Source organism: Lissotriton vulgaris, chromosome 10 (genome assembly GCF_964263255.1).
Source record: "Lissotriton vulgaris chromosome 10, aLisVul1.2, whole genome shotgun sequence".
Taxonomy (NCBI): Eukaryota; Metazoa; Chordata; class Amphibia; order Caudata; family Salamandridae; genus Lissotriton; species Lissotriton vulgaris.
In genome coordinates, this window is record NC_141698.1 from 95,115,530 (window position 1) to 95,129,640 (window position 14,111).

At 44.5% G+C, this 14,111-nt stretch overlaps 1 protein-coding gene across 3 annotated transcripts in view; it reads left to right on the plus strand.

Moving 5' to 3' along the window:
• The window catches only part of NSMCE1 (NSE1 component of SMC5/6 complex), a 133,486-nt gene that overhangs the window by 18,951 nt on the left and 100,424 nt on the right, over nucleotides 1–14,111 (plus strand). The window contains exon 2 of one of the 3 annotated variants that reach the window (XM_086940591.1): nucleotides 953–1,093. In XM_086940591.1, the coding sequence (XP_086796717.1) occupies nucleotides 976–1,093 (118 nt within the window). In that variant the 5' untranslated portion in view covers nucleotides 953–975. The remainder of the gene's footprint in view (nucleotides 1–952; nucleotides 1,094–14,111) is intronic. The other 2 variants (XM_086940593.1, XM_086940592.1) reach the window with 2 other exon arrangements.

The following is a 14,111-nucleotide window of genomic DNA, read 5'->3' on the forward strand; positions in this document are numbered from 1 at the left end:
TTGTATTCTGTGAATCGGTGTTTGCAACCACGAAGACCCTATGATCGCCTCAGGCATTTTGCTCCATTCAGCCACCTCTAAATATTTTGCTTGCTTAAAATGTTACAATTGATCCGTAAGTCCCTTTTTTATTCTTTAATTCTTTCTGCCTTTTCCAATATTTTCATGAGTCTGAAAGAAGGGCTGGGGTGTATATTCCAGTAAGTACAAGTCAGTCCACCCTAATACGGGATGGAGTCTCTCTGGTGTGCATGTGCTCTGATTTCCCGTCACATTTAAGCTTTTCACAGTAACGGGTGTGCTGGTGCTTGGAAGGGCCAAGGACATCCCATGAGACTTGAGGAAAGATGACTAAGGACTACCAGTGCAAGACTCACTACAGTGAGTAATCTGTAAACGCCTCTGTATTGTGGGATTTAGAAAAGATGTGAAGCAGGCCTTAATTAATGAAAGCCAAATACTCCAAAATCTGCCTTTGATTGTAATTCGTTTTGATCCTTTTAAAATAGGTCTGGCAGTGTTATTTTTGATTGCTTAATATAAACATTTTCAAGACATTTAATGAAATGGAATGTCTGGAATCCATACTATGGGTTGAAGATGTATCAGATATCAGTGTGCAGGAAGGTAAGGAAGGGGACTAGACAGGCATATCAGAGATCAGTTGGAGTTTTTTTCTGGCTCCTCGGGTCCTAACATGCAGGCTGTTACAAATGTCAGGGGCTACTTAGGAATTAAGGTTGACCTGCACCTCGTCTGTTGAGCTTGAAGTACCCAGCACCTGTTTGACTAAAAGTCCCTCGTCTTTTTGCTACAGGTGCCTGCAGTTTATATTTACAACCTCAAAAAGTACGTTAGTTCACTGATCCATGTGTGTTGCACGGCTGCTTTCAGATTTTATTGTTATTGGTTTTCTCTTGCATTCACTGCTACTCATTATTATATTTTTTAGCTTTCAAACTGTTACCTGTAGGTATGGCGACTCAGATGACTGACAGTCACCGTAGATTCATCCAGGTCTTGATGTCTCATGGTATCATGGAAGGATCGGAGGCGAGAGCGCTGCACAGGCACTGCTGTGAAGTACATAAAGGCAAGTACAACTTGGTCTGAGCTTCCTCCATGTTCAATGTTTTTTAAAATAATTTCATGCAGAAGTATTTTCCCAATGGGAACGGAATTTTGGTGCAGTATTGAGGATTTACATAGGTCATTATTTGAGTAATAGCCAAGCCTTTAAATATGTTTTTGATGAGCAGGATTGTCTTAAGGGTTTTCCAAAGGATAAGTGAAACCTTTTAAATGATGTGAGTCAAACCTGCTAAGGTTATCACAATCTTTTCCTTTGATGGTATAGCACGTATAGTAGAATACAGTAATGTTGGTTTGTTTGTAGGATGGCGCTTCGGCCTATGATGAGGGTTGTGGGGATGTATGAGGCCGGTATTTTGGCCTATGGTGATGGTTGTGTGGCTGTGTTGGCATATGATGGTGGAGGTTATGCATCCTGATTGTATTATTGCATCATACTTGGTGTTTTGGCATATCATACTGGTTTTGTGGATGCATGCTTGCGAATGTGTGGTCATATGATGTTGGTTGTGCGGACATATGATAGTGGGTGTGTTAGCATATAATGGGTTGTGTGTGCTTATGCTTGTCTCGGCTTATGAGGGTGGGTGTGTTAGTGTATGATGCTTGCATGTGTTAGAGTATGACCGTATGCATGATCTATGGCAATGGGTGTGTTGGATGATGATTGTGGTTTTATTTGCATATGATGTGGGTTATGTGGACATGTTACGTCATGTGCTGTGTATGATTTTTGTTGTTTCAATGTATGATGGGGGACTATAGACCTAAAATGATAGTATTTGCATATGATGGTTTGTGTTTTTTCCTTCCCCTGCATCCCCCAGCCCTTTCCTTAACATTTATGCTCCCTGCCACACTTCTATAGGGAGGTATTCCTCACCTCCCGTATTACCTTTCTGCTCCACTACCTTCCCTTTAGTACTTCTGTGTCCACTTCTGAGCCTCATTGCAGACCGCATGCTGGTCCCTCCACCACCTGCATGTCCCTCCACCAGACATAATTTTTTTGTGACCCCGAGGTCCCTCTTTGTGCAAAAAAAACCCCAAAAACTTTTTCCATGGTGATGGCTGAGTATTTATCGCTCTCAAAATGTATATTTTATAAATGTCTTTAATGCCGTGAATGTGCTTTTTTTTCCATCATCTATCACAGTCACAAAATACACATATTTGGGATTAATAATGACTTTGATTCCGTCATTGGTGGATCCTACTGTACCTACCAGCAGTTTTATGAAACGAGTCCCTGCTTCCCACCAATTTTGATGTTTTTTTTATTTTTTATTGTCAATGTGGGTTTGGTAAAGTGCTTGTTCACTCGCCTTAGAAAATATTTTTGTTATAATGGAAGCCAAAATTTTTTGAGTGCATGTAATTCTTCATTTGTAGTGTGGGATTAGGGATATTTGATATTTTGCTCAATTGAAATATTTCTGTTAGTTGTTGTGCAAGTTTGGATTCGTACTCTGAAGGGATTTTTGCATCCCTTATTTCTTTAGTATGTAAACGGAGTCATTGCTAAGTGGCCTTTCTTGATTCCAGTATATTTTATAATTAATGAATTTAAACATTACAGTTAGCGAATCAGTGGTTAGCTACCAATGTGAGTTGACTCATTGGCATTGAGGATACTTTCTATCCCACTTTCTTTCCAGGGATATTTAGATGTAGGTACCATTGCTACTGGAAATAACTCCTCAGAATGCATTTTGTTTCTTCTCTCGTTTTCTTGATTATAGCTCCCATTTTATTGTCTGAAGCAAGCTTCATGGCTCCCATCTTTAAGAAAAAAAGTGTGCTTCCCTGGTATTTTCTCTATTTACAGTTCAAAACAATCGGAATCCATTTTTTTGGCTGAATGCAAACAAACTAATAGTGTACAGACTCAAACTCGTCACATGAAGTTTGTGCTTATGGAATCTTACTAGTCCAGTAGACTATCTTGGCCATGATCATTTAAATAATTTTTCTTCAGTGTAAATCATGCTTAAGCGATTAAGTGAATCCTATTCCGCACTAAATTTGTTGCACTCAAGATATTCTAAAACCAGACTCTCCGGCCTTGTAGTTCTGCAAGTGAGGGTTCCAAAAGTGACATTGATCCCGATTGCTCTGAGAGTGTTACACATGGTACAGCATAGGGTAGCACAAGTTTAAATATAATTGTTGCTGCTAAGTTGGAATAATATCCTTGTGATGATCTTACACTTACATTTTCCATCTTGAACTGCTAATATGTGTTACATTTGGAAGCCCGTACACCACTGGAGGACTAGCGTGGGCGTATTCTCGAAGTAGGGGTCTGCTCTCATCTAATAAAATGCCACTGATTATTTTGCATTGATGGGTCTATTCTCAGTCCAAACTACTTGATGGCTTAACACAAATAGATGTAGGCAGCTGGACCAAATGAATATGCTAGAGGCAGCAACCGTGGCAACTGAAAGTAACATTAATTGGCAAAACTAATAGGTTAGACTTGTATACAGTGAATACACAAAATCACTCAACATCCACACACATTGATAAAGGTTGCACAGTCGTGGTTCACGCATGTATCCTAAAGAGTAGTATCCCCTGAGGTGTCTGTGCAGACGCAGACATTACTGTTCATCAGTGGCCGTAGACACTTGGAAGAACCAGAGGACTGAGGGGTGGCCTTTTAGCCATCTCTCTGTACAGATTACAATGAGTTGCCATGATTGGTGCAAGCACGATTAATACCACCCCTAACCGTAACGAGCCCGCTGTCTCTTAATTTAGAACACTAAAGTAACCCCTTCACCCATAGACTTTCTAATGTATGAACGCCTTAAGGAGGGTTTGGACATCATCTATTCAAGCATCTAATGTAGACAGATATTGACTTTGCAGTGAAGCACCCCATAGGGAAGATTTCATCCTGAGGCTTTGGTTGATTTATTCTAGACCTGTACTCCTGTCTGTGACTTGTAAAAGCAGGACCGCAAAGCAGTGGGAGCTGAAAGGCCAGACCCGTCTGCGCATCTGCCACCATGCACAAGTCCTCGGACCAACCTTCATTCTTTTCAAGCCTTGTAGCACTATGTTCTTAAACTTTGCTTCAGTGCTAGTTACCATTGCGGCCAAGTGGTTCCATATCATGAGTGACTCCCTCATCAGTCCTTACTGGGATAGCTGCCAGAGAGTCACATTTTCGCACTCATAGTTTCGTTTTTAACAGTGCACGTCGTGGACTGAAACACTATGCTGCAGGGTGGCTGCTCTTGTCTTAAAACGAAATCAGAACTTGCTAAATGTGTTGCTCATGACATGGCCCCACTTGACAGTTATGTTTCCCTCTCTCTAATTAACACAGATACACATATGTTTAGTTTTGTTAAGTAGAATCTCCAAACGATCAGGCAATCTGGGCGCCGCTGTCATTACTGCATCAATAAGACTATTACATAGATGATTTCTGGTTTGTCATGAGTGTGAGTTTCACTGATACCTCCGCAGCTTGCAGTGGCATTCTGTGAGTGACCCTGTCTCATGAGAACCCTTTAGTCAGTCCCTGCTTTTCTGACGGTCGCACCCTGCATACTGGAATGTTGAGTCTCTGGTCATGAGCCAGACAGAGCTGGATCTCTTCATGAATTTTCATTGTACCTGATTCGGATTAGGCCGGTGATCCTACACCCAGTTTTCACAGATTTGCAAAACTGGACCAAATTTTACAAGGCAGTAGTTCCACCCAGTAAAATTGCTGGAAGCTTTAACTGCAGTAGGCTAGCTTGTGGCCCATTTTTTTTGGGTTTCACCTGGTGTTGCAGCGCAAAGCACTACTCGCTATGCGAGGGCTTCTTGTAATCGATTCAATTTCAGAAGGGGACTTAAAGCCCCACCCCTCTTTTCCATTGGCTGGCGTCAACGTTTAGGGTAAAAGCTGGCATGTGATTGGAAATCGGACTTCTTTGTTACCGCCCTGTCCATTTTTCGGCCAGCCCATCTGGACAGGCCAACGCCATCTTTGTTTGGCATGACGTAGGAGTGTGGGCTGGTAGCTTGTTTTCTGGCTCAATGGAAAGCCTACCAGCTCTTCCTCTCCCCCATCCCAAACCAAACTTCACAGAGTTGCCCTCCTAATTTTTTCATGGGCTTTCCGAGGCAGAGGGCAAAGATAGCCATGCCATAAGTTTAATTGGAATCCCGTTTGGTGTAAACTTGAATTATAGGCCTGAAGACCTAGGTCAGAGCTGGCTCTCTCGGCCTGCAGTTCGCCATCATTGATTTATTGTCACTGTTAAAGCAAGCACAGAAAGAAGCCCGTGGCTGAAAGGCCAAAAGTGCACAAACGCGAGGGCACGCAAACCAGCTGCTTGTGTGATGCCCTAAGCAACCACCTCCCTCGGGGTGCAAACTCCACTTCATAAAAGCGCTTCTTTAACCCCACCCCTGTTCGCAGGCACCCACTATTAGGTATTACAGTTTTCTCATAACATAGCGCTTCTTTAACACAACCCCTGTTCACAGGTACCCATTATTAGGGTTATTACGGTTCACAGGCTCCAGACCGGAGATTTCTTTAACAAGAGCTGTCTGCAGTTGTGTAAGGAAAAAACAACAACTCTCCGGATTGTTTCAGGGCACTCAATCCAACAGTGCATATAGAGAGTGCGCTATCTGTGTAAAAACACTAATAAACAAAGAACACCTGAGATATTAAAAAAAAGATATAGTATGAGCGTTAAAAAAGCAATACGTGGACAACAGAAGGATACATCCAAAGTGCATATGTCTATTGCGAATAATAACTCGTTCTCGTAGCTCAACATATAGGGGTCGATTCCGATTCGGGGAAAAAAGCGTCCGTCCGAATCGTATTTGGAGCCCTCTCCGTACGAATCGTACATGTCCGTCCGAATTGTGTAGTACGATTCGTACGGGCAGTTTCCGTCCGAATCGGCGCGACCCATATGAATTGCACCGGAGATTCCGTATGACTCGGACCCTCAACGTGGACCGTATGATTCGTACACATGCTGTACGACCCGACGAGTACGATCCGGACCGCGGAATGGAGACGCGATTCGTACGGTACACGTCAGGTAAGTGCGATTTGTATGGAGGGTCCGACATTTACATACACACCGTGCGGTGCCTACACCCCATGATCGCAGGGTGTACGCACTGTACACCTTGCGATCATGGGGTACGCACCGTACACCTTGCGATCATGGGGTACGGTGCGTACACCCCATGATTGCAGGGGTACGCACCATACCCCTGCGATCATGGGGTGTACGCACCATACCCGGGGGGGTCCGTTCTGTACCTGTTTCGGGGTGTACTCTGCTTTTCCGACAGTTTTCAGCTCCTGTAGGAAAAAAGTCTTACGGAGGGTCGGCGGGACGAATCGTACTTGCTGGGTCGGGAAAACCTGCTTCGAACCGTACAAACGTCGCTTGCTGCGTGTTCCGGCGGCAAATCGTACGGGAATTCGAGTCTTACGGTTCCTGGTACGATTCGTACGGGGAGCTGCAATGGGTGAGAATCGTACCACGTCGTACGTACGGGGACGTTGCAGGGTACGATTCGTACGGGAAAAAGACTCCGTACGGCTATTCGGAGTGCTTTTTTTCCGAATCGGAATCGACCCCATAGCGTTGAACAGATATTAATTCTTATTTAAAAAAAAAAAACCTTAACGCAAGATAAGAAATGAGGCCGGAGTATTCGTCAATGCGCTTCAGTGGGCCAATCATGACACGTTCAATAACGCCACCGACAACATCTCAATTGACATTGCAGTTAGTCAACATAGTCCTAGGCATACATCATGGTCATCTTAAGTACTCACTCATCTCTGAGGTAAAGGTCACTCCTACCAAAGACTGATAACACCATAAAGAAGCTAGAAACAACAAGCATTTGCAATGCAATAGGTCTCGCGATTACGAGATTTAGAGCTATTGGCATTGTAAATGACAATGCCTTTTATTTGCGGTTTAAAAACAGAAACATAAATAAAAGTAATTGTCATTTACAATGCCAGTAGCTCAAGCGCGCGTAAATGCGAGACCTATTGCATTGCAAATGCTCGTTTTTTTCTGGTAGGACAGAGCAAACAGTACTCCTTCTGTCAGACAAACATTTTTACTCACAGCCCCTAGACCCCCTCCTATCCTTTTCTGCCTATCGCATCACAGAGCCCCGCCCCTTCTCCCGCATAAATATACCACCTGCTTGGACAAGTGTGAATGGGTGCATTAAACTTCCCAGAATGTTGTGTATATTTACGACTGGTAAATCCAACCTCAAGCTGTTATTCCCCGTTCTATGGGACTGTATAGTACTGGCGTAGTGCAACTGCATGGTAACATTGGTTCCCTATGCGGAATTCGCACCCCACCAGTGCAGTGCAAATCGTAATCTGACCTAAATTTTATTAGTGCAACCATAAGTCCCTGGATGCAACCTACTGATGGATTATAGGATGGGTCACATTTTAGCTGTTTTTCAAGAGAGATTGAGATTGTAAAGCACATGGTTCTGTGGTGTCTCGGCACATCCCTGTATCGTGAACAATACATCTCGTTTGTAGTGTAGTCTGAAAGCAAGTACTTTTCATTAAAAAGGAAGGTTCAAGCGCCACAATACATCTCGTTTGTAGTGTAGTCTAAAAGCAAGTACTTTTCATTAAAAAGGAAGGTTCAAGCGCCCCCTAAAGTAAGAAAGAAAATCTCCTCCTGCCCCCAACATTCTCGCTATGTCCCTTGAGCATGCCTAACATCTTACCTAGCATTTGCCATTGCTTTGGTCAGAATTCTTGCGACAACAGTGCCGTATAATCTTTTCTACGAAACGCTGGGCCTTGAAATTAACGCTTTCCCTTTAAAGTGAACCTCTCTGTTTGTCCTGCAAAAAGTTGTTTCTTCACAAGAAAGTCTCAAGAAGACAAACGGAGACTTTAAAAAAATGTTTTTTCTTTTTGAGGAAACATTTTCCTTTAGGATGGTGATGAGGTGGAGTGGTAGTATTGGTAAAGTTAATTGCAGCGAGAGCTGGGTTCTAGTCCTGCCTCCACATTACACAAAACTGCGATCCTGACCATTGTATTTTAGTATCTCAGATCATTTATTTAGCAATTAAGAGCACTCCAACAGAGACCAATACAGTAAGTAAGTACATATTTTACAGCTAGCTAAAAATATAAAGAATTCTACAAATCATATAAAGTATGCCACTCTTTAAAAATACACTGATTAAAAGCCTAGAGCCAATCAATCCTCCTTGTAGAATCTAACACAGTCTGTCAATACTGCCACATTACATGTAAAACCAGTGATATCTTCTCATTCACGCAGGCAGCAATTTGTTTGCAAAAACGATAAAAATCTCTTTGGTTGTAACCAATTCATCTGTTTTTCCTGTCTGTGCAAATCAGCAGACTTTGCATTTCTGAGGACTTCCATAGATCGCTGGACAGACTCTTGACCCATTAGATTTACAGGTTTTCATTAGTTTGCCAATACGAAGCAGTGTGTAAAACTACACTGGCATATTTCTTCAGAGTGGTTGTTAGTTCTTTCGGGTGACAGATGTAATGCATTTCTTTGCCACGTTGAATTGAGGCTGACCTTGACTGCTGCTTGGAATGGGACAACAGTGAGGCTGATGCATAGGAGACGGCCAGGAGGGACTCCATGCAGGAGCACATTTCACGGATGTTGTCTGGGTCATGGCTGCAAACCAGGGTGGAGGAAGCTGTCCCTGGTGTTATGACCTCCAGATCTGCTCTTGCTGGGTGGAGTGTCGTGAGATGGAAGCTCCTGCATGCTCACAGCAGCCATATGCGTATCCTCCGGCAGATTCGGATTTTCCATTATTCACCTCTGATGTGTTTAGGGAACCCCCTCTAGCTCGCAGAGGCAGCAGAGGATAGCACACTGGGGGCTTCCGATGAAGATCTGCAGTGTGAAATGCAGGGACAGAAGAGTGCAGGTGGATGTACAGTACGTGCTGCTCTTCCAGTTCATTGTTAGAAGAAGAAAACTCCATATGTCATGAGTGATGATTACATTGAGCAATGGCAGGTCCGTATGTGACTGGCCCTGTAGCCACTCTTTCTTTCTGAAGATTATATCATGCTGATAACGACACAGGCACCATTAAATCAAACCTAAAAGTCCCATTTGAAAAGTCCCATATTAATGAGCGAACTTACAAATTCACATGTTGCAAAAGGCAACACTTAACGAATGAAAAAGTACTCCTTATGTCACTTCAAATTGGTAAAGTGATGTTTCACTGTGTACAGCATTGGATCTTGTATGGCAACTCTGTACCTGGAAAACATATACACCCTTCGTTTCAACCAGACAGTGAGCTGTCGACGCATGCAGTCACCGGTCCCCGGAAGCTTGTTTGCTTTCCAGTATAAGAATTGGCTTGGTAGTTTGGTCTGCCCTGTTCCCATGATGTACTGGGCCAGGGACAGACTAATTTGCATGTAGCCAGGTTCTGGGCTGGGATGGTGCAGTGAGCTAAAAAACGGCGATGGATCATGCCCTGATCTGTTGACTGGGTAGGAGTATTCTGCTTTATTCAGAAACTCTGTCCATCACCACCCCCTTTTCAAAATCGTTTTGTCCACCATAAGCGTGGAAGGGTATACTCAGACATGAGTCCCTTGCTCACTGCACCATCAGGATTCAAGCAAGCCGGGCCGAAGACGGCTGTATTGCCAGAAACCGGTCCCTGGAAGTTTGTTTACTTTCCAGTATAAGAATTGGCTTGGTAGTCCATCACCACCCCCTTTTCTGAATCGACGCATTCAGTCAAGCACACCCTTGACCTCGTGTTTACTCACAAACTACATACATTCTAACCTATTGATCCTTCTACAGACCTGGAAGGGCATCTCCATCTCTCAAACCTGGAATACTCACCCACCACCCACAACAGAAAGGAACCCGTGTCCATCCCACTCAGGGATTGCAGAACTCGGTGAAACGTTCAGTGCTTTGAAGATTAACACTGAATTATGGCCTTGGAGGGTATCCCGTACCACAGTATGTTGAAAACGATGGCACAACCATCAACATCTTTAATGAAGAGTTCAACAGGAAACTATCACGGCTGAATCCAATGAGCAACAATATGGAATGCAAATTGTGTATGTGAACTGTTGAGAAATGAGCTGCTCTTTGAGTGCTCAGTACAAGGTTAAATGCTAATTCAAATGGAGACTCCAGAATCCTTGTGGGTGCACTGTTGTTGGTGATTGGCTGATAAATGACGGGGCATGACACTCCAGTACTGTAATGAACGGTAGGATCATAATAATTGAGTTAGTTTCTTTGAAGTCTTGGGAGTTTTAAGAGATGATGTTCTGATGGTACAACCAGGTTGTGTGGTGGGTGGCGCAGTGTGTGCAGGTGGTCTACTACCCTCTCACGTTTATCCTATTCCCTTCCTCATTGCAGTTACCCCCAAACAAAGCCATTTTTTTGGGTTCATGCCCATATTGCACACAAGAATGGAGGGGCAGTAACTGACAGTTCAACATTTCTGAATCACTCCCCCATGTCTCTCTTCAGTGTCTCATTTGTCAATGCCAACGGAAACCGAAACACATGGTTTTGGACTCACTGGAGTTTGGCAAATATCTTAGTTGCTAGTTCAGGGTACATGGTGTTGTAAGAACCCGGGCTGAACATTGCTGTTGCACCTATCATGGGGAAACTCTGAGATGTTTGTAGGAGTTTTGTAATCCGTTTTCAAGGTTATTGATTGGTCTAAGGTCCATCTATTAGGAAATGTTCTAACTGAATTACGGTCTATTGGAAGGGACAGTAACGAATGCTTAAATTCAGTAAGGGAACATTATTTCAGTATACGTTCTAATTCATTCTTTGAGAAGACCACTGGGTACAAGAGATTCCTGTTACAAATTGTGACCTCCTCAATTTTTGCTCTCCTGGTTTCCACTTCCCTTTTTGTGCCTTCTCTTGCGATTTTATCTAGAAGGTACTATGCCTGTGTGACACTGCGAAAGGATTTTGTTTTATTACTGTTCACATCCTTCAGTTTGGCTGGGTGAAAGCTAAGCATTTGAGAACCTTAAATCTTTCCATGAGTTCTTGAAAACCTCAATGCCTTTCAGCTGTAAAAGAAGAAATAGCAGGATGCACAATAAATGTAAGCCCCAGAGCAGTCCGCAATTGTATGCCTCTAGAGCTTTTCAAGATATATTTCCTTAGCAAGTATTTTCCCTGGTTTATCCTCTGTGGCCTTGCTCCTGGTAGGATCTCTGTGAACACCATGCATTTTGGCTTTGAAAAGTACTGCATACTCATTTGTCAGCAAGGTCTGCATCATTAGCATAATCCTTTGTTCCGTCATGACTTTTCTGATGAATACATCTATCCACAGGTTTCTCACCTTTTGAATCCCTCCCTCGCACCAGACTGGATCTAGAAACTTTTGCCTTAGCTTCTAGCAGGTGGCCCTATCAGTGTCCAACGTGGCTCCTTCCCGCCCTAGACACGAAGATAAGGAGCCGCACATAGGCGCTAACCCTGTGAGCTGGCATCGCTTCCTTTTTTCCTGCCCTTCTTTGCACCTCCAATCCTACTGATTTAGGACAACTATTGTTCGTTATCCTTGTGCTACTTGTGTATTTGCTGGTCACCACAAACTGAGTGCTCATTGTCTGTTAAACTTGGCTATGCTTTGCAAAATCAGTCTGAAAAGGAGGGACTTGCCAGTTCTTTGAGCTTGCAGTCTACTCATTCCCTTGGTTTCTGGGGAGCATGCTATACTCCTTACAAGGAGGGTCCCATTACCTTTAGTTATCTATGCCCCAGAGAACTAGCCTGGCCCTAGGAGTTAAAATCTTAGATAAAGTAGGTATATTAAATAGAACTCAAACTCAATGTCTGCCCGTGCTCTAACGTAAATGAAAAGGAACACTTTTTCACAGCTAAGTAAAAAAGATGTTCAAAAGGATATCCAGATGACCCAATGTATTCCTACTGTTTATGTACTGACGTTTATTTATCATTGCCCTATAGCCTATATAGTCTTCCGGGGCTGCGCCTTGGTTGACTCAAGGGTTTTTGAGACTCTTCGACTTTATTAGAATGTTTGCCAAGAAAGTCTGTGTATGGGACAAATGCACCAGGAAAAACGACAGTATAGGAACCTTGCTATGATATGGACTGCCCTCTGTTTTTAGGTCTCGGGACCGTTAAGCTGCGAAGCAGCTTCCGGTCAGGAGATCTTATGTTGTGTAGTAGGGCTTCAGAACCCGCCTCCCTGCTCTGTCTCTCCACCATTGGCTGGCTTCCTAAACAGAGGCCAGCCATTGGAGGAGAGAGCCGTCCCTCTAAAGAAGCCCCGTCTTTTTCGGATTTGGGGGCGTCATTTTTGCTGTTCTTTAGACAGTGACGTCATCCGTCACTCAGAACAGCAAAACACGCCCCCAATCCGAAATTTTTCAGATGTTTTTGGCCGCCATTGTTGCCTGTCCACCGCCGAGTCTTGAAGTGCAGAGAGCCTCCTCCTCGAGTCGCCCGCGAGCCTGAAGGCAGCACCACAGTGAAGGAGAGCTGTTTTCCTGCCTACCCCATCCTTTGCAAACAGCGCTTGAGCCCCTCCTCGTGCCCCCCCCCCCGCCGTTCAGGTCTGCTGCCGTGCTAAGCTACGCGAGCTCCGAGGCCCGCATGACACTGTTCTCTTGCTGCTCCCGACTTTTGACCCCGATGTTCCCGTCTCTCAGCCTCCTCCTCTCCCTGTGCTCTTTCCTCCGCCGGACCCACATCCCTTCCTCCCGCTTAAGCCCACCCAGACCAGTCCTGCAGCTCTGCGCCGTTAAGGGCTTCTCACACCACGCCACTTAGCCGTCCTTGTCTTGTTTTGCTTTCTGTGCATTCTGGCAGTGCTGAGGCCTCCCGCCTTCCCCTCGAAGCAGCTCCCTAATTGAAGCCACTGATACCCGCTTTCTCTGCTCTCCCCACCCCCTCCCTCCTCGCAGCATCCACGCTCACACCGTCGCCAGCTGCCCGTGCGTGGCTTCCAAGTTCTCGCAGTGTGCAAGGGCTTTCCCAAAAAAACCCTGACTGCCCCCTCCCTCCCACGGGGATTTAAGAGCTCCAGGCAGGGGAAGAAGTGAAGCCCGTAACTTTTTTTTTGTGCCGTTTGCCGTTTTCTGGTTTTGCTTTCTGTGCATTCTGGCAGTGGTGTTTATACAGTCCTGTGGGATCCTGAATATTTACTAGGTAACATTCTGGTGGAGCCCCCAACACACACTTTCCTCTCATTTCTTCAAATTTACCTCCAGCTTTATATGTGCAGCATGCTGAAGTAGCAGTGGAGTGATTCGCGGTACTCTGTAGAAAGTCTAATTGAATAAGTAGGCGTGTTCTGCTGCATACTTCATTCCAAAAGCCAATTCACCTTAGTAATAATACCACGATCCATATTCATGTCCGTTCTTCACAGTATGCTCACTTGGGACAGACTGATTTGAGCTTGGCTGAGTGTCACCTACTGTTGAGGTACAGGCAATCAAACAGCAAAAATATTCCCACTCTCTGAAGGGCTACTTCAGTTGTTGCACGCTTTTTTCCAGATTTAGAAACTAAAGTGCGAAACGGGTGCGTGTTTTAATGCACCCGAGTGGGGTGTGCAGCAAAAGTCCAGCGCTTGCTGCGTGCAGCAAGTTACCAGGCACTTTAATATTCATGGCAGGACCTAGAACGCTCCCAGCTCCTCTTTATTTCAATCCCTCTACAGGGTCACTTTGTAGTCACGGGGCTCCTAAACTGCGATGCCAGAAGTACCAGAATCAAAGCCTCTAGGCGCTTGCTGTATCCCAGGGGAGTGGATTCTGCCCTCTATGTTCATTGTTGAGCACTGCGGCTCTTAACATGTGTGTGAGCTTGTGGCTCCGTCCTGCACCCTCAGCTACTTGGTGTCGGCCCCTAGACACAGCAAGCACCCCTCTTATACATTTGGTTGCAATCCAAGCTGGTCTTGGTGAATTATTG